General features: G+C 44.6%; 1 protein-coding gene across 1 annotated transcript in view; it reads left to right on the plus strand.

The window, feature by feature from the left end:
* Positions 1 to 21,072, plus strand: part of GALNT13 (polypeptide N-acetylgalactosaminyltransferase 13) — a 103,300-nt gene that overhangs the window by 79,691 nt on the left and 2,537 nt on the right. Inside the window, exons 10-11 of the mRNA XM_035331821.1 lie at positions 1,585 to 1,683; positions 12,047 to 12,181. Of these exons, the coding sequence (XP_035187712.1) occupies positions 1,585 to 1,683; positions 12,047 to 12,181 (234 nt within the window). The remainder of the gene's footprint in view (positions 1 to 1,584; positions 1,684 to 12,046; positions 12,182 to 21,072) is intronic.

Genomic DNA, 21,072 nt, shown 5'->3' on the forward strand with positions numbered 1-21,072 from the left:
TTAACAACACAGCCTCAGTTGCTATGGAAACAGGCGTTCAGGCAGGATCTATGAATTAAAACTCGTGCTTGACTTTTGCAGCCGCCGACTGCCAGTTGAGCAGTAAAGTGGATTTTTACACCCAAAACTCCAGTCCCCTCATCAGCAGTAATGGAGAATTTTAAAAACATCTGAGGTGTATTCTCAGAGTACTTTTCCTCTCTTCCAGCAGTGAACTGAAATATGACTGTGGCTTTTATAAACTAAGTGCACAATTTTAAAACGAAATTTCCACAGTGTGGAGCTGTACGGAACTGAAGTTCTTCGGTAGCTGGCGCAGCTTTATTCATCTGAGACTTGCCAGGCAGATCCTGAAGACTTCGTTTGCAACTAAATTTCCCCTTCAGTTAGAAGATAACCGATATGCAGTTACTGTGCTACATTTGAGTTTCCTAGATGAACAAAAATATGCCTCAGATAGGGCATAAGCTTTTGGCCAAATGTGGTGAATGCTAAATATTTTTGTATTTTATTCATTTAATGTTGTAAGTGAATAGAATGTAAAAGCAAGACAATTATTTTGTAAAGCTGAGACATAATCATAGAGGAGTTTTCAAGTCACTTTTCATTTTAGCCCTCTGTTTTAATGAATCGAGGGATTGCAAAAAAAAAAAAAAATCTCATGAAAACACTTGACAGTCTGTTTCTACAAAAAGCTGATTTAAGAAGAAGAGGCTTGACTGCAGCTTTTCTTGAAAATGAGTTCGAGAAAATTGAAGTAGCTCCATAAGATGTGAAACAAATGTTTTTTCTTAGAACAAAGATGAAGTTCAGGGAGTTTTCTCATTTATCTGCTGTTCAGGATTGGAATAATGGCCAGTTCCCAGATTTGTGATGCTTTTTAACAAGGAAAATTCCTGATAGTCTCAGCTGGGCGCCTGAGCTGACTGCCAGGATTATTTCTTTACGAGCTGGCTCGTCCCCACTGCTGCTGCGGGGTCATGGGTGTGGGGAGCTGATGGGCAGTGCTGGGGTCCGTCGGGGGGTTGCCAGCTGGCAGCTCAGGGCTCAAAACCATGGGTCACAGCAGGCTCCCGAGGGCATACAGCCCTGCTGCTGGCTTCTCTTGGGGGATCAAGCAACGAAGAGCACGAGCCTCAAGGGATTATTCCCCAACAGAAGGTGGCGTGGTTTTGGCCTGTGTGATTACAGTGCTGGAGCAGGTGAAGAAGCGGCCATGTGAGCACCGGTTCGCAATCCACCGCCGTGCCTGTTAAGCCTCTGAAAGTGGCACTGGGAATTAGAGATGATTGAGGCGTGTGCTAAATGCCACTCAAGTAGTTTCAGAGTACAGTTCACACCAGTTTTACCAAAGCACCGAGGCCCAAGACGTGTCTTGACCTTCCTCCCATTAGCAAGAAGGTCGCCACGTGCTGTTGGCAGTGGCAAGGAGCCCCAGGTTTGTGCAGCCCTCCTATATAGAGCTGAATGCATAGATAATGTACTTTTTGCTGCAGCTCACAGTTATGTATTTTTTTTCTGTGCAAATATGGCATTTAGAGACATACTTTTTTATGGAACATTTCATCTCTTCCTTTTCTTCAGATCAGGAATGTTGACACCAACCAGTGCTTAGACAACATGGGCCGCAAGGAAAATGAGAAAGTGGGCATTTTCAACTGCCATGGCATGGGAGGAAATCAGGTAAAGACGAAATAAAAAATAAATGCTAAAATATGTTTTTTTGTACAGTAAATGCTTCAATCTGCTGCTGTGTAACCAGGGGCAAAATAGTTATCTGGAAAAACTGGTTAGAATTCACCCAGAGTAATGCAGGAGCTGCAGTTTCACCTGTCAGCAGTCCTTTCCCTCTGCAGAAACAAGTGCCGTTCGTGTCACCGCAGGCAAGAGGTTTGTGCTGGGCACCTGTGATTTGGTTGTGCTGGACACACGTGGGTCCTCGGGCACCGCAGCTCGGACCTGGCTGTGCTGCATCACTGCAAAAAAGAGCTGCGGCAGTTAGCAAACGTATTGATGGCAGTTCCAAACTTTCTGGGATTTTGAGCTTCTTAGGCACTTTAAGGGTACTCAGAAAGCCGTTGATTCAAGTAACAGCTCCCCGTTTTGAAAACAAAGCGGTTCACATCCATAGGTCCTGCATTTGTAGGCCCAGAGAAGTATCTGAGTGAAGACACTGAATGTATTCCTGTTATTTAGTGCGCAAAGAAACATCTTTACTGATACTGACATTAAAAAATTTGCTCATGGATGTTAGTTTATGTGTTGATGTTAGGGGAAAATACATTTTTTAATGAAACAGGTAAGAATCTAGATTTAATAGATTTTATCTATTTATCTAATTTATCTATTTATCTAATAGATATTTATTTAAATACTTAAATGTTTATTATTAATTATTACTTATTTAAATATTTAGATTAATATCTAAATACAGATAACAAAAATATCTATGTATCTAACAGAAATTATCAAGATTCAGTTTACACCTTTTGATTTTGGTATACATGGTATACCTTTCCCAGAATGCATGGTAGGGAGACCCCTTTACTTTTGTGGGAAGGACAGAACCACAACGACAGCTGCCCTGTCTGCAAACCCTCTGGTCCTCCGTGTGAGGTGAAGAGGGCTGCAAGGCTCTGGGATGAAGACAGCTGGGCTGTGAGTGTACGCATGGACTGCAGATCCTAGAGAAACCCTAACCAATGGTACACCAAACTCTTCTTTCTGAGCCTTCCTATGCCAATATATCTCAAATCACACACACACAAAAAAAAAATAAAATGGATCCAGTCTCCTTTATACTTCTCACATCGACCAGAATCTGCAGATAAATGGGTTGTGTACGCCTGCAGAAGGGACGCTGTTCCCCTGCACTGGTGTGAACAAGGAGCACAATCGGTGATCTTGTGGAGGTTTTGCTAGGAGTGTCTGACCTACATGCGGAACATTATGCACCCGTTAGAGCTCATACACAACTCCCATTAAAAGTTATCTCTATTAACTTCTGTTATAATGAGAAATTAGAACGGAGCTAAGTCATGTAAATGCTGGGGGCGGAGGGGCTGTACGGTTATAAAAATAGCTGAGGAACAAAACTGCTTCAGAATGAAAATGAAGCAAAAATAATACCTAGCTCGTTAGAGCCGAGCAAGATGCATGTGTGCTATCCAGCTGGAGGCACGGGCAAATATCTCATAGCTCCCAAAGTGGTTTAAAGGACTCGAGGATAATAAGATTCTAAGAATATGAAATTCTTTAAAAATGACGTACATGGACTGAGGCCCCTCATTTGGGAATTGTTTTGAGATTACAGAACTGTGGAGGATTTCTTGTTATATTGTTGGCATCGGCATTTCTGATGGCCGTGTTTCAGTCACCGAGTCACAGCTGAGTTAGGAGTACTGATAGTCTCTAAATAAATGCTGCAAATCTAATGCAGTAAATTGTGATCTTAGAACTGTTTGCTTTATATGGAAAATAAATGCACATGTCCTCAAAATCCCGTCTTCAAATCAGCTGCAGCGGGGATAGGGCTTTAATGGCAAGAATACTAGGTTTGGGCATCGACGCATCGCTCTCCCAGCACGGGAGGCCGTGCACACCCGCCTGGTGAGGTTCTGGCTTTGTGGCGTTTTAGAGGAAATTCATTCCATTCGCTGGCCTGGTACTGGGCGAAACAGTCCTCTGCTTTTCCTGCCTGCAGTCATCCCGACGGGGCGATGGTTAGTCTTTTACTGCGTTGCCATGGCAATGGCATCTCCTCCCGGGGATGTCTGGGGCGCTGTGCACAGCAGCCACCAGACGCAGCCATCCCGCACAGCCCAGGGTTTCGGGGCCACGTGGGTTCCCCTACGGGTTTCCACGAGGGTTTCCACCCAGGATTACCTTCCTGTTCCCATACAGGTTCCCCTACAGGTTCCCACCCGGGTTCTCACGTCAGTTCCCCCATGTGTGTCCAGGCTGTGCTGGGCAGCGAGGGGCTGTGGCACCGTTCCCTCCCCTTCTAAAGAGCAGACCAAGTTACAAGCAAGTCCCCATCGTCCTGCATTTCCCTTAACAAGAAGCTTCAATCAGCCAGAGCTCCACCGAAGCGACAGTCCGGGGGATTTTTGCCATTTTCCATGCAAATGGGGAGCATTTTGTCCAGATCCCTTTCGAGTGAGTAGGGAATTGCATCCACTGGGAGTTTGCTCAGTGGTACCGTGCCTGGGGCTGCTGCTGCAGGCTGCCATCAGAAAAACTGGTGTTTTATAGGGTTTAGTAAGCAGGCAAGGCGAGCACCACTGCCTTCTGGCAGTGCTTCATACGGAAAGTTCAGGCTCAGTACTCACTGACAATTAAAAAAAAAAAAAAACAAAGACAAAAGCCCACGCTTGTTGGAGGTTTTTTTCCTTGGTTAGCTCTAAGTAATGAGTCTTTCAGACACTGTTCTGTTCCGTAGGTTTTTCATAGATTTTTCATTTTCCCCCATTCACAGCACGTGTATATTTTCAAATGCCTCTCAAACGTGAGCACTTCGTGTGGCAGTATGTAGAAAGATTTTTCATAAAATCTCCCTCTGGAAGAATTTATTTGTACGCTGTGGTAGATTACTTGTTGCTGAGAATAGGTAGAAGCGTGTGAGCTGCCTGCCTCTCGAGGCTTCTCTTACACAGCAGTCCTCCCTTCCGAGGCGTCAGGCGGAGATGTTTGTGCCTGGTGGGCAGGGACACCTCAAACCCTGAGCGTAAGCCTTCTGCTGAAAGCTCCAGCTTTGGCCATAGAAGACACTAAAACACAGCAGTCATACCTCACATTTTTAGTTGGATAATTTATCAATGGCTACAGCCATTCAGCACTTCGGGCACAAGGTGTAACTGAACAAAACACTGAGCTCGGTGACAGCTGGACCCTCGTTTGTGCTACTGGTGGCGTTCTGCAGCTGGTCTCAGACCGGCCACCCGCAGCCTGTCCATACAGCGAGCGCTGGGTGCAGAAACACAGCGCCCATGAGAGGTTTTGTGAGTGTCATGCTTTGGTTTTACTTTTTAATTGTAGTACCTTAAATAAATGGTAGGTTTCTTAAACGATTGCCTGGAGGTTGCTTAACCAGCCCTTCTTTGCTTTTCCTGCCTTTTTCACCTTTGGCAATCTCCTGTTTTCCCTGATTTTGATCTATGTGTAGCTTTTTGTCCTCTAAACAGAACCATCATGAGCAAAACTAATTATTTCTGATATTTGGCTACTCCATTTTGCTGATAAATGATTTCCCTTGCAGACTTTACATCATTCTTATGTATTGATGTTATAAACCTCTGGGCAGGAACTGTCTGACACGCTGGATTTCTCAGGGTGCAGCACAGCAGAGCTCTCGGTGATCTCCAGCACAATCATAATAACTATGATTAATAGGGAACAAAGGAGCAGTGCCTGGCTGTTAAATAACAGCATCTTTTGTTTAACGCAGTCAGAATGAGAATAGTGACTTATTTTTAGAGTCTACGTGAAAACTGAATTGCTTCTTCTTTAAATTGGCAGAAATAGTCCCCAGGGAATGGAGGAAAACTAGCACTGGATGTACAAAATTGCAGCAACGAAGCCTGGGTAGCTAAGGTGCGGGACAGGAGCATTGGCTGTACCTGCTAGGAAGCGTGAATTCGGTGTGATGCTGCTTCTCCGGAGGAAAGGGAAGAGATGCTTCAGAAAGGCTTTGAGAAATGCTTTGCACTATCAGCTTTTGTTGCAGATGTGTAGGAAGCCATCCATTACGAAGTGACAGCAGCCTGAGAAACAAAACCAAACCAACAAAACAAACAAGCCAGCCACAGCCCTGCCACCCCCGTGGAGCCAAAAGTCAGCTTTTGCTGTGGTTTTTGTGCAAAATGCTGAAAGCACTTGAAACCCCTGTGCAGTAACAGTGGTTAAGAAAGGACAAAAGATTCCCTTGTGGAGGACAAAGGAATTGATATTGGGAAGCTGTGTTTGCCGCTCACACAAAGCGGTGATTCCACGTGTGTTTTCCCAGTGCCATCTTCAGAATGTGACAAAAAGCCAGTTCCTTAGCAACCTGGGAAGCTCTTTCCTGCAGCACAGCTCCGCTGTGGCTGTCCCTGTCTCCAGTAGGTGCTGCCAGCCAGCATCTTTTCTGCAATTTTATTCATTCTTTCATGCTCGGACCATTTAATGTAGCTGCAACTACTGATTTCAGGCTATGATAGCTGCTGGTAATTACAGTGTTGTCTTGGTCTGTGGGCCCGAGCACCAGGATAAATTAATTCTTGGCACTGGTGGCTGAGGCAGAGGGAGCAGTGGAATAATTTTTGTATGAGCTTTCCCATGTGAACAGGTCGATGCCCGGCACTGCCCAGCAGTGACCAGCTTCTGAGGAGGTGATTTGTGTGATTACACTTGATAAAGATGAGATTTAAAGTGAATGGGCAAAATATCTAAATCTTTGCCCCCCCAAAGTGATGTAACTGGCACTGTAACTGTCAGAGTCCTGGATCTTTCTTGGATGGTAGTGCCGTCAGCATCAGTTTGCATGTTTTAGTAAGGTGACTTCTGATGTTTAACGTGTAAACAATCTGAGGACAGGAAAAGTGCTTTCTTTGCAGCTTTTAATGGAATATTTTAAATCAATTATGAAAGGTGAAATCAAAATTTACCTTAGGGACCTCTGTAGATAATTAAAATGGTTGTCAGAATAAATTAGATTTTTCTGTACTTAGTTATGTCCAGTCTACAAATGTCTTTAGTGCTCAGCAGACTTCTTCCTTGATTTTACAGATGGACCTGCCACATTTAGTTCCACATAATGCAGTATAAACTAAAAGGTTATGAACAGTATTCTCCACATGGGACTTCTTATGAGTTGACAAAATACACTGGCTAATTGTTTTCTAAATGGAATGTCAACCAAGGAATGGGAAAGGACAATATATATGTGGGTGTATATATATAAACAGCTACAAATTTGTATTGATCACTCAACTGATTTCTAGCTAATAGTGTTGCTTGGCACTTTATAAGCATTGAACAAATGAATTATTTTCTCAGACTTTCATTGAGGGGAACACTTTGAAAAAGTAATAAAATGGTGGTTGGTACTTCAGGCACCTCTGGCAGCACAGACTGGCCAACGTTAGTCCCAAATGTAGGCTTTAGTGGGGTTTGGCTTTACAGGGCTTACATCTGCCCCCAGGCTTGCTGTGTGGATATATATTGGGGTTGGACCCAATGATCTCTTGAGGTCCCTTCCAACCACTACAATTCTAAAATATTAATAAAGGATATAAATGAAATAATAATAATAAAAAAGCTGACTCCAGTAAAACATGCTGTTGCTAATAAGCAATAAATCTGTCTATATCAGGACTGTAAGCTTTATTAAGTCAAGGTATTGGTGAAAAATACATGGTTCCTTTTTGTTTTGAGCAGCTTCATAAAAAGCAGAAGACAGAGAAATCTTCTCTGTGTATCTGTAGAGAAAATTACTGTATCAGTTGTGAGAGTTTTTTGTGGGGTGTGACTCTGGAGACATTGCAGGGGTAAAAGAAGGGTTCACTGTTAAGGAAAGGACTAATTCAGGCACCGAGCCTTCTCTTCCATCGTGACGGTTCCTACTGGTTCCTGCGCCAGGGCTCTCTCTTGCTATCTCTGATTTCCTTGACAAGAATGATGGAGATACAAACTGTTCCAAAATAATCTTTTACCTCTTGTTTATCCTTATTAATGTCTACTTCGGTCATAGTGGGGGCTTGCATAGACCTGACGAGGATTAAGCCATCAGGCAGCGAGGGCCCCCCAGCCAGCCCTCACGGCTTCCCCAGCCCGGCTGTCAGGCTGTCACGCATCACTACTGAAAGTAGTTCTCCTAATACAGAACGGGTGTCGTAATGCATGCTTTTTGTCAAATACGGTGCTGCTCAGTGTGAACAGGACTGCCTGAGTCCCTGCCTGCACATAATGAAGGAGCCCGTACTTTGGAAAGGGGGCGCGAGGGCTGGGAGCCCCTCACCGCTGCCGCCCATGGGAGCAGGCCGCACGCCAGGACGGCCAGGTGCTGGCCCCTGCACAGCCTGCCTGTCAGTAAACACATTGCAACCCGCTAAAAAGACACCATAGCTGGCTGCTCGTGGGTCTGTAAGCAACGGGGAGTACAGAGGCCTCTCTCCCAGGCTCCTGGCACCATGCTGGCCCAGCACGCTGCCGCCAGGCCTGACACCCAAACATCACCCGCGGCACCTCCATGGCGCTTACGGTGCCGGGAGGCTGGGCTCACGGCAAGGGGCTCTCCTGTCACACCCTGCAATGTGTTGTGTGAAATACACTATTTAATTAGCGGTAAGACGAGACATATTGTTCCTCAGCCGCTATTTTTGTATGGTGACATTAATATAATTATATCTATAATTAATATGGATGTTAGTGAAATGGTGGCCTGATAATTTTACATTGTCTTAATTAGCATTCATTTTTCTTTCTGAAGACTGCATGTTTTTCAAATCCATCTTCTGTAATTGTTAATTCAGACATCACTTACACTTTCAAAAGATATAATGGAGCAGTGTATTGCAATTATCAAAGAAGAGAGGAAAAAGAAAGATGCAAATGGAAACACATTACAAAATCCAAGTATTCGCTTTCCATAAAGCACAGAAGAAAACATCTGCTATGTCTCTGAGGCTAGAAGAAAGTGTCTGATGCAAATATGTTTACTGTATAAAAAACACAACACAAATAAGTTGAAAATTGAAGTAGAACTTGCTTCAGGATAAATGCCACTGGATAAATCTCTTAATAATTAGCATGGTAAAAGATAAACTATCTGCACAGTGTGTGCATGGAAGTACATGAGAGATTCCTGCTACCAAATTCTGCTCCTTCAACTGAAAAATACTTTGTGCTACAAATGTTACCAACGATTTTCAGATTAATAGAAAACTCGGCCATTTTTTTTGTTCCCCTTAGAGCATGACAGCAAACAAATAATTCTGGCATTTTACCATTGAGTAAATTTTTTGGTTGAAGGTACTTAAAAGAACAAACAAAGCCCCCCAAAACACTTTTTGTGTTGGCTATTGATTATGGTAGCATGGTAGCTGAACCGGTGAAAGGTTCCTTTAATCCAGGCCTTCAATATTTAAACTGCATGACATCTTCTACGTGACATTCTCTGCCCAATCTGGTCCTGGGCCGGTTTTGACCAAGGATTATTTTTAAGGATGTGCCAGATTGGAGTTGTAATGCTGAGTGCTGCATTTAGTATGAGTAGCACTGCTGGAAAAGCAGGGAATGTTTTACTTACAAATGAACTACCTATGTCTAGGGGGGATACATATCTCTCCCAGCGATGTATTTTTCTATAGATGCATATAGATATAACAGATTAATAGGAACTCCAATAGTATTTTTGTCCTAACTTAGGTTGTTTATTAATTTATCTCAAATTATCATTTATTGACTTCTGTGCTTACTATTCAAAAAATAATAACAATTCAAAACAATGTACTGAAGGTAGATTTTCTGAGGTCATGATGAATGGTTGAAGAAAGTTGCTTTTGATGTTACCGTGTTTTATTCTGAGAAGAATTTTAAGGTGATATGGTATAAATGAGAAATTTGTGAACAGATGAGTATTTTTTTCCAAAACCTTCAGACGTTGCTGTTGGTCCCAAGCATGGACTGTTCTTGTACCTCTTTCAAAGAAACCTTTTCAAAATGATACTCATGTCTCTTCCTTGGTTAGCCCTCAGCTATAAGTTTTCTTTTCTAAATACTTCTGGGAGGTAAATGAATGAGATGGGAAGTACATGTACTTAGTCCTCAGCACATCGGCAAGCACTGACAAAGCTGATATTTGCAAAATAGAGGAGAGGTCGTACGGTATTTTTAAAGGCCATGGAACTTGTTTTTGTACACAGAGAAAGGGGTGAAGGGAAAGGTGTATTTTAAAAAATACTCATTTGAACACTAACATTTCTGATGTAGACTCAGTTCACCTCCTTCCAAAAGACACTGTGCTTCAGATTATGATCTCAGCAGAGCACTCATAGCTTGGTATTTAAAAATCTCTTCCCTCTTGAGAAAAGCCTGTCTGAGTATTGGCCCGTGTCTAACGTGTTTTTAAGTGGAAGCAACACTTAGAGAACCTCAGATTTGATGTCAGTGATTTATTGCTGGATGAATAAATGCAAAAGGCAGCTGGTACTTTACTGTACCTGTGGATCCTAGATTTTCATCCAGACGAGTGGCTGGTGAGTTGTGAATAAGAAATAATAAAAAATGGAAAGACCGCTGATCCTAGCAGCCCATTGCTTTCCCACCTTTGTCTTGCTGCTGTGAGCTGGTGGCTCCACAGCTTTCTTTGCATGCTTGTTTCATTTTCCGTGATCTAAATGATTTATCTGAACCTCCAACTTCAAAATACTTGCCTCTATTCCCTTGGCTGCTTTATGCAGTATATAAATTCTACAGGTTATTTAGGGAGAATTATCTCTACTGGCCCACCACTGCAAAGTGTCACGTTTCCAAGTGACACGAAATCCTCCGCCCTCAGCTTATTGCGCTGAAGTTGTCATTTGCTGCTTGATTGATTCTTCTTCCGTGAGTACAATTAAATTTTTCACCGAAAGTCTCAATGGATAGACAGTCCCTGGGGCACTGCCGTGCTTGTGGTTCAGAGTTCAGCCTTGGCTCTTTTAATTATTCTGCAGGCCTTTTTTGCAAGAGGAATAGATTTTACAGAAACGGGTGAAATTGCCAAGTAATTGTTGTGTATGTCCAGATGTTGTATTCATCTGTGTTCTTATACCTCTGTTAACTGAAGCATCACTGCGTACGTGAACATTTTACATATTGCTGACAACGCTGTTTCTCAGTTGTATGTCTGGATACAGGTTTATACTCACCAGAACCTGAATGGGACATCATAATTTTACTGTGTGTCATGGTATTTACACTGTCTTACCAGCTGCAGACTTTGTCCTATTTCTCTGCTGGTTTAGGTGCAGAAATGCCTGCTGCAGTGGTGCTGAGGAGCTCTGGTAGCATGGCAGAGGCAGTTTGTAAAGGGGGTGTGGATCCTCATGGAGAGGCTGAGACTGTGCTCCCTGGTCTCCCTGTGCTGAGGACAGGGAACAGGAGAAGAGAAATAATTTGTTCTTTTGCAAAGGAAAGGATTTTTTGAAGTTTTTGTGCTGGAACAGGCAGCATTGTGGAGGTTTTGAGCAGTGGGTTGGGAGCATGGAGATCCTGTGAGTGTGTCCAGGCCATGCAATTTAATGTAAATACTGGCGGTTCTACCAGCATCCTTCCTTTCCTCCCTCCTTCTTTGGTCTCCACATTTTATTCCTCTTCCTCGCTGTCTCCAAGGGGCAGACCTTGCTCCTTGTGTGGCTGATGAAAAGCAGGAGGGATGGCTGCACACCATGGTGGATTAAAGTTGTCAAGGATCTATGGTCAAAGTTATTTAGGGCTTCTCCAGCTCCCAAACCCATGGCCACAGGTGTAGGTGTTCTGCCAAACTAATTTAAAAGGATTTTGTTGGCAGATGCTTTTCTCATGCCTTCATTTATTTCCTGGTGTTATTAAGAGATCTGGTATTTCTGAAATACTCATGCACATCAGTCTTTAACACAGATAACCCTTGGTACTGAAAGTTAAGGTCACTGCTAGTGTGAGAAGGCTCCAATTCTTCAGATGCAGGGGTCTGTCTGCCAGCAGAGCTGTGGCCGTGCTCACAGTTGCATCCTGATGTAGGCTTCTCTGAAAACGTCTTTGCTCTGTTTCTCCACTGCATCTCCCCAGGAGGCTGAGTGGTTGCTGGCTTTCTGACTCATAAAATTTCTTTTCCTAAACATGATACTCCTTTTCTTAGGTACAACAGACTTTCACCGTTGGAGAACCTGGCATGAAACTCTTACAAAATGCAAGGCACCACCTCAGTGTTGGGAGAAGAAAGTCATTTTTCTTCACCGAAGTAGAAATTTTGTGTATTACGCATCAGCAATTATTTAGGACCGTGTTTTGCTGACGCTTTGTCACCTTAAACAATTTCTCTTTCCAGGTATTTTCTTACACGGCTGACAAAGAGATTCGCACGGACGACTTGTGCTTGGACGTGTCGAGGCTGAACGGCCCGGTGACCATGCTCAAGTGCCACCACATGCGGGGGAACCAGCTCTGGGAGTACGACGCGGAGGTACCGGGGCTGCGGGGCTGGGGTCGGCTGGGTTCCTCACGGGTGGCCCGATTTGTCCCTGTGCCCCTGGGGCCTCCCGTGGTAGGGAAAACTCAGGAGTGCAAAATAACGCTATCGACCAACCAGTGTTCGCATAGTCCCACAACATTTATCCTTGGAGGAGTGAAAAGGTCAAACTACCTACTGCTTTAGAAAGCTGCCATTGCTATGCATCTTGTAAAATTAAAGAAACTTTTTTATATATATAAATGAACTAGAAAGCAAGATTTTTTTTCTAAGTTACACTTTCTCAAGTGTGTTTCTTCCGGTTCTTGAAGATTATTGACTCTGGATTTTTAAATTGTTTAATCATTTTCCATATACCAGTCACCTGTTCAGCTAGGCACTGCAGTGGGGTGGGACGTGGCTTTCTCTGGGTTTTGAAAGGTAGAGCAGGTGGTAGAAATTCGGTGACTTACGGAGAAATCGCAAAATTAATACAAAAGACATGCAAGCATCTCAATATTTAATGATTGAATTAATTATTTTTAAGTGCAACAGGAAACAGCAGATGAAAATGAAAACAAATTAATTTCAAGCTTTTGCTTTGAAATGTGAATGCGAGTTTTGCACAGTGAGGTTCACGCGAAGGCATTAGCACTTCTTTCCAGATTGGACCTTTCTAACATATTATGGTAAGAAAAAAAGCAGACAGGCCTGCCATTGTGTAACCCTGAACTGCCAAGTAGGGAAATAGCAACCATAGTTGTCCCTGAGGTGCAATATGCTTTCTAAGTTTTGATGCATTCTTGATTTTAACATCTGAGTTTGAGCCAATCTTCTCTTTAGTAAAGAAGATGATTTTTCTTCTTACACGAAATGCATGACTATTTTGGTAATTTTAAGTGTTTTTGAGGATGTTCATGCCAGCAATTAACACTGGGGATTTAAGATCATGTAACTTCCTTCGTTTTATTCCTGTCAGCAGATGGTGGTGGATTTTTGCCCAGTGCTAGATTGCTTTAAAGGGAAGTGGAGAAGGCTTGGGCTGGGTCTCGTGCTGACACCCAGGATGAGAATTTGCTCCTGCCTGTAGCACAGCAGGATCCCAGTGGTGGGCACGCATCTGTTTTCCAGTGTAATAGCATCAGTCACCCTAAAATACCAGGATTTCGGGCTATTGAATTGGACTAGTTCAAGTTCATCTCAGAAATACCTTAAAGGATGAATTTTGAATATTGCATAAACACTGAATTTTTAGCAGTTTTTGAATATTGCTGTTTACATGCTTGAGCTAAGCGAGGCCAGGTCCCCTGGCGCAGCACAGGAGGCAAGCTGCGTGCCAGCCCTCGGCCAGGATCCGCGGTCCCAGGGAGCGTTCGTGCACCACGTCCGCCAGCTTCTGCAGGTACCAGGCGCTGGTCGATAGGTGGGCACAAAGCCCGGAACAAGGTTTCTCGCAAAATGCTCTTTCCTCTACCACCGGCATAGACAGCAATCTCTCTGGATAAGGAATTGTACTGCTGGTTGCTTTTCAGTGGATATTTAGGGCACAAACTACAGAAAATGGATTTCCACGGTGAGCAGTTTTAGCGCTGGCTGCCCGATGCCCGCAGTTACGCAGCTCTGCTGTTCTAAGCTTAAAAATGCCAACTTAGTTTTGGCATATTTCCATGACAGCAGAGCTAGAAAATACTGTACAGCTAGAATGATTCTGCCTTATAAGTCCATATGGCCTTCTAAGAGCTATTTGCAACGTTTCACAGAAACAGCTGCTTTGATTGTTCTGCAGGAAAAGATCAATTTCTTCCAACCCATTTTGCTCTCCGTTACTTCTAACTCTGGGATCTTGCTGTATTCTTTTATTGGTCTAGCTTTATAGACCCTTAGTGGAAAATTTCTCTGTAGCTGTGTAAAAACGACATCGACCGTTAGATGGAGCTCAAAAAAAAGAAATACACCGTGTTCTGTGGTCAGATCTTACGTAAGGTATCTCAGAGGCAGCTGCTTGGCTGCCCCTCCTGGGTATAAACCGCAGCCCGTTGCACTGCCTGCCTTCCTATTTGCTTCCAGGAATAGTTCTGTTAACACACAATTTTACCCTGCAAACACTCAGGCTCAGCTTGCAAGCTTTCCCTGCGATCTCGGTGCTCCTTGCACGTGTCGGTGCACGGACAGATGACGGGTGGCGGTGGTCTGGCATGGGGGGCATGGACAGAATAGGGCCGAGGGAGGGGGCTCGGTCAGGTTCTGTGGAGCCCCCAGCCAGGGCTGCCCGCAGGCGAGATGCGGGCACACGCCTCACACCTGTATTATGTGTATGTTGCAGTTGTGTGTAATGTATTTGTATTAAGCATTGCGTTATGTGTGGATATTCAGAGAAACAGCTGCACCATGCTGCCTGATCGCTGCTATCCATTCGTTTTTCCAGCCAAATTGCACTCATTTTGACATTTCTGTACTCAGGAGTTATATGGAGATGGTTTCTGGGTGTTGCACCGTGGGTGCAGGCAGTAGGCATCCCTCCTCCTGCTAAAGGCATGCAGGAGTTAAGACTTGCTGATGGAACACGGTGCCTTGGCCATGTCTGGAAGTGCAAGACACAAATAGTCAAAAAAGGGACATTTCTGGTTTATTTATTTATTTATATGCTGTTATTAATTTGTCGTGTAATAACGTTCTAGTTTATTTTAAGCTATGGTATTTAAATGTATAATATATGTATATATAAATCCTGAGAAGTAAGGCTTTTCCATGTATTTATATGTAGCTTAGTAATGCTAAGATTCCCCCAGATATACCTGGCAGTCGTACTTTTTCAGAAATAAACAAAGAACCAAGACGATTTGATGATGGTGTTAAGAAAGGGAAATCTCAAACATTTCCTATGCATTTGTGAAGCTTTCAGATTCAGCTTGCAGCAAACAATTCAAAAAGCCCCTCCTCTCACTTGGGCACCAAAAGTATCCAAATGTGTGCAAAATGCTTTTAAAACTCAACCTATTTGTACATTTTAACGCGGACTTGAGATGCAGGCATTTGTGGAGACACAGACAGTGCTGTAGAGTGGGAGGCACTGGCTCTCGCAGTCCTGATGCCACGACCTGTTGGTGCTTGGCAGCACGGCCGCGTGCCTCCTCCAGCTCCGGCGCTGGGACCCCTGAGCACTTGGCCTGGTACAGTGGAAGAAGACAGGCATCAAGCCTCAGCTGGTTTGCAGAATACAAAATCTCTTGCTGAAAGAGAGGACAAGACCCCCCAGTATTTGGGTCAGAATTGAGGTACGCTGGCAGAATGGACAGAAATTCGCTACTGACCCCTACATCATCCCTGGGCCTTTGCTTTCACGGGTGCTGGGTTCACCCCGAGCATTTCCAGTGCAGCAGGCAGCATGAAGTGAAAGCACCGAGAGAGATCCCCAGGGGAATAAAGTCGAATTGAAATGTTCAGAGGTATAAAGAGTTTGCAGAAAGAGTTCAGGAGATCTGCTCTTGGGAATGAGTCATTGAGCTGCACAGCTGGGGAGGCAGTGAGGCTTTCAGAAGGGTCTGATAACTTTATAAAAATCTGCCCCTGTAAATTGTATCTTGATGGTACAAAAAATCACCATGAACCATTACCAGCATCTTGTCTTGTATTATCAGCTTTAAATCAGCGGATCACTGCATTTCAGCAAAATTATTGAATGGGAACCAACAGGATACATTGCTTTATGTCTTAAAGAGCTGGAACTGTGGCAGCGTCCTTGTGGCTTACATAAATAATGCAGGATCCTATGTCATTTGGAAAAAAAAAGACTTGCTTTTAGATATGTTTTGATTAAGCAAAAGTGATTGTGATGGAGGAGATACGGAATGCTGGCTGTCACTGCAAAAAGGTCATTGAAGAGAAAGGCATGGTTTTAAAAATGGAGAAGGCAGGTAGGTTACCCAGCTTGGAAGGGAACGTCGCGGTTCCCAACCGACAGCTCTCGCCTTGGAGAGAGCAAACATTTAAGGTGGTGTTAGCAGGGGTTATCGCCGTGTCACATAGCTAGATGAATGGTCAAAGCTGAACTGTTCTTGCATTTTTCTAAAAAAAAAAAAAATAAATTTAATAGTTTTATGAACTTTCTGCTTAACGGTCTCCAAAAGGAGAATGGGAATGCAGAAGCACATCTGGTCCACATCAAAAACATACAGCAGTGCTGAGAGAACTGGGCTTCTTAGCGCAAATGATGCTTGAATCACAGCATCAGTGAGGATTTGGGGTGAGGTGCTCCCCGCTGTGGGAAGGACCAATGCACAGAGAGTGGTGGGAACACAGCAATACCTGGTCTGGGTGTCAGGCGCAGCTATAAACTGATGGTCTGCCCGGCTGACGGAGCTGTGTGAGAAGAAAGGCTGCTCACCGTAACTTGGAGCAGCCACCTGCTGCTTTCTTGCTCATTTGATTTGTAAGATGGAGCCTATTTTGAACCAAGTTTAAGGAGCAAATTGATTTTCTTTGCAAAGCCCAGAATTAAAAGAATCACTACAAAAAAAAAATATAATAAAATCAATATCTAAAAAAGAAAAAGGAAGTCCATGTTGAAACAAAATACTTTTCAATCCAGACATGGATTAATTTTTTTTTTTGGTTTTCAGGTAGATTTTCCATACTTCAGTTTTCCATTGACTGAAGCATGCGGTGTTCTGGCTGCGGCTCTCGGGGCTGAGGGCCTGGCCCCGCAGGTCACACAGGGTTGCCTGGCCCTGTTTCCCTGCCACTTCTTTCTTCAAGGCCCTTTTCACTCAGCTCGATCCGACCGGGAAAATTACTTTAGGAATGACCTGTAGGAGACAAGCAGAGAGTCCAGGGTCAGTACTGATACTGGTGTAGTCTGAAAAGGAGTCCTTGTGCGCACAGAGCAGTAATGGATATAGTGGGGTGTAAGGGAATGCTTGCCGAGGACACCAGGTTCCACGGGTAGCATTGAGCTTCCCTCATTTCTCCTCCAAACTGGCTCTGAACGTTTCAAGCAAGAGCAGTTCACAGCATTTTTAACCGCCGTTGTTTTTCTGTGTGAATGTGTTTACATCTTGGCAGGAAATTCATTTTGTTTGATTTTTTTTTTTTTTTAATCCATTGCCTTCTATTATTGAGTTTTAATGCTTTCATTTCCTGCTTCTTCAACAGCCCATTACAATTCCTGGCCCTTTTTCAAGCTGCCTATTTCATTGCCAGGGCGGCTGTATAAATCAGCTCCATCAATGGGATGTGTCACTTGGAATTTCTTAGCTTTCAGAGGCTTCCCATCAGCATGTGCTTTATAACGTATTTCTAATGCCTAAGTGATACTTGCTTTGGGACGGGGATGGGAGACGAGTAGAAGGTGTGGGAGCTGGGAAGCCCTGCAGAGTACAGCTGCGGTTGTGCTCACGGGACTGGTGAATCCTGCGGTGTCTCCTGCGACACCCAGGCCAATTTTAGTGCATGCAGCGTGGTGAAATCTTATGACATATAACATATGCAAATGCTCTTAGGGGAAAAAAAAGAGAGTCACATCTGATAGAAAATACTTTGGTTTCTTCTCACATGAATAATGATGTCAGGATTCAATCTTGCATAATTACTGTTAGAGTTGTCACTAAACATGACATCTGCGCAAAGCTGTTGAATTTGCATTCCCTGAAAGATGAAGGTCTTCACAAAAAATGTGTCTTGAGTCACTGAATCCAATTTCCCTTTTTTTTTCCCGTCTGTCAGTATGCTGGTAAATGGGAATATAGCTTTGAGGTAAGTTTGGAAACAACTGCAGCCCTGTGCCAAACCCTAGAGCAGTGCCTCCCTGCCTCTCCCCCCTGGCAGTGCTGCGTGCAGGCGGCTCGCGTAGTGCCTTTCTGTAGGTACGCTGTAGGTTGTCCGTGGCGTCAGGCTGCTGCTGCTTGTAGGGAATAACTCCGAAATATTTACTGTTCTGCATCTCCCGAGCAAGCACACGTCTTGTGACCGTCTCTCTGGAAAGTTACGGGACGCGTTGGGGCTGGTGGAGTCAGACTGGTATGTAACACAGCAGCTTACAGCCAGGAACTCGCACTGTCCTTTAAAATGCAGCCTTACCAGTGAGCGTGAAAGGACTTACTCAGCTCCTTGAAAGTGAGCATGGAAGACATCACAGGTCTTGTATTACCTTCTTAGAAGGTTGTGTTTAATAAAATGAGAAAGTGGACGGATGATCTCTTGCTTCCATTGGTACAGATATTCCACAGTCAGTGCTCCCTCGCTGACTGCACGCGCTAACCGTGCTGTCTCATCTACCGGGGGAAACCGTCTGGTCACATTGCCAAACGAACGCTTAATACTAATTATACACGTGTGAAGAGCCTGCTAAATTTAGGCATCGAGTGTAATATAGACATGCAGTATAGAGAGATCATCACTTCTAGAGGTAATTTCTGTACCCCTGCTTTCCTTTCAAATAGTAGGCAGAAGCGAGCAGGAAGCAGTAAGACGTAATGGAGGAAAAACGAGCATCGATGTTCGTGCGGGTCACTCAAAGTGACATGATAAGGACATTGGCTCTCCATACGCTTAGTGGCCTCTCTATATGGGCTTTACCTTCTCCCTTACCAAAAGAAAAAAAAAAAGACTGAAGTGAGTGGTTCGTGTGGAGATAGTTTCAGTGAGAGGTCCAGCCCAAGACGTCACCTCTGCCCCCGCCGTGTTATGTGAAGGGAAGGTCAGGACTGGAGGCTTGGGGGCAGGATTCAGAAGCTGTCAGCCCCGTACGAGTGCTGCTTCTAGATTTAGCTGCTTCGCTGCCTCGGATATCCAGTCAGTGTGCTGCTTTCCCCCTTGCTCTTGTCCCCGTGTGTGCTGGTTTTGCTTACCTTGACCATCTTTCTGTCACGCAGACGCATACATTCCTGCACATAATCACGCAGTCGTGCCTGACGCTCAGCAGGATCGAGGATGGCACCCACGGCCCCACTGTGGAGGCTTGCAGTGGCAGCCCCTCGCAGACCTGGGCGCTGAGGAACTACACAAGGCTGGAAGTCTTTAGAAACATTTTTTACAGCCCCACTGACTATTTCCCTTAACAAACCGTTGGAGGTTGGTATCCAAACATTACATCTAATGCAAATACATCCAAGTATAACATGTCGAGCAGGTATAACATCTGATGATTTAAGCTGCTTGCAGAAAAGTGCTTTTCCATCTTCTGCCTGTTTAACTCAGCTGAATTCTGTTCTTGTTTCCACAGATGTGTGTGTATATATCTAATAGTGTACACATTTAGTGTTAGTTATTAATTACAACTAATTTTAGATTATTTTAGCTGCCTCGAGCTGCCTCAGTGATCTGTTTGTGTGACCGTCGTTGTTCCTGTTCGTGATAGGTGAAGGTCTGATCCCTGTTCCAAGGCGTACAAATAACAACTGCATGATATTTCTCAGACACGCTCATTTTGAAAATTCCCAATTTTAAGTAGCCCAATTCTAGAGATATTAGTGTTGATCAGCAGACAATTCCAAAACGTTCATCAGTGGAGGAATCAAAGTATCGTGCCAGCCTCTGGTTTTCTTTCCTGGATGGTTTTGCTGATGTACATAACGGAGCGCAGTGGGGCAGCACGGGTTCGGAATACAGGCGGGGGCTGCTCCTCTCCCTTCAGACCATGCTGCCTTCACGCCTGAGTGCATCCAAGGAAACCAGAGTGTGCTGCTCTCCTTACGGCAGCCCCCTCATTAATAGCTGTAGCGAGGCAGAAATATTGCAGCAGGTAGCACCGAGTTTCAGCTTGCAAAATCCAGATGCTGGTTTCAGGCAGCGGTGGCCCCAGGGCATGCGTTGTGTGGGGGCTGGGCTGGGGCGCTGCAGACAGCCGGCTCTTGTCCTGGGAAATGCATCGCAGGGAGGACGTGGTGTGGCTGTGTGAGCTGCGTGTCTCCCACAGAACGGCCGCGCTGCAGCAGAGTGCTCCGTGCAAGAAATGACTTTTCTCAGCCCATGTCTCTTCTGATGCGAACAGCCCTTCCTGGTGTCTCATTCACAAAAGTCACTTCTGAAAGCGACCGACGACTTTTCAGTTGGGTGTCAGGGGCTGCTCGAGCACAGGATCGTGGCTTCGTTATCACGCTGTAAGGCACACAGATTCTGCCCTGTCAGGGCTGTTTGCATGCGGTCGGTGAGCCTGAAACAAGACGGCTTGCTCCTGTGCATCTGAGCGGCTGTGCAGCCAGCCCCGCATCCACGCAGGTGGCCTGGGGAACATAAGAATTCCAGGCTGGCCTCTGTGAGGATCACACTGCCTGGTAATTAATTGTTTCCCAAGCAAATGAGACCTTTTTTGTAATAGCACAAATAATGATAGAACACAGAAAGAAAAAAAAAAATGAGGCAGTTGAAAGTCCCAATGATATGGTAGCCTAGCATGAAATTACGCGCTGAATAGGGGGGAACAGCTGACGGAGGCAGCAGCAGCATTTTTAGACTCGCCTGCGTTTCTGGTTATAGTGGGAAATGATAGCAGTTTAATTGCACTTAAAACAATGTAAGTGAAGAATCAGCGATGCTTTGAGCAGTGCTATTTAGTAAACAAGCTACTTCTGTTAGCACTGCTAATTCTTCCCTCTCGTAATTAGAGCAGAATGCCTTGTGTTCGTCACCGAATGCATGTCAAATGGCCCCTCTATGATTTCTTACAGTGTCTGTAGGCTTTTCTCGGAGAATTGTGTAATAGTTTGTTTTAAACTGAGGAGCCAGTCTCCGGGGACGAGCTAGGGAAAGCACATTCATGATAGACATTGAGTGTTAATATTTGGCGTGTCCGTCCGGTATGAACGGCAGTGTAAAGCCGCACGCCGCGATAGCCCGGATGTGTGTGTGGGTAGTAAAGCCCCAACAGCTGGTCGCAGAACTCCGCATCTCCCTGCAGGCTGGTTGGAACA

This window comes from Oxyura jamaicensis, chromosome 7 (genome assembly GCF_011077185.1).
Source record: "Oxyura jamaicensis isolate SHBP4307 breed ruddy duck chromosome 7, BPBGC_Ojam_1.0, whole genome shotgun sequence".
Classification (NCBI taxonomy): Eukaryota; Metazoa; Chordata; class Aves; order Anseriformes; family Anatidae; genus Oxyura; species Oxyura jamaicensis.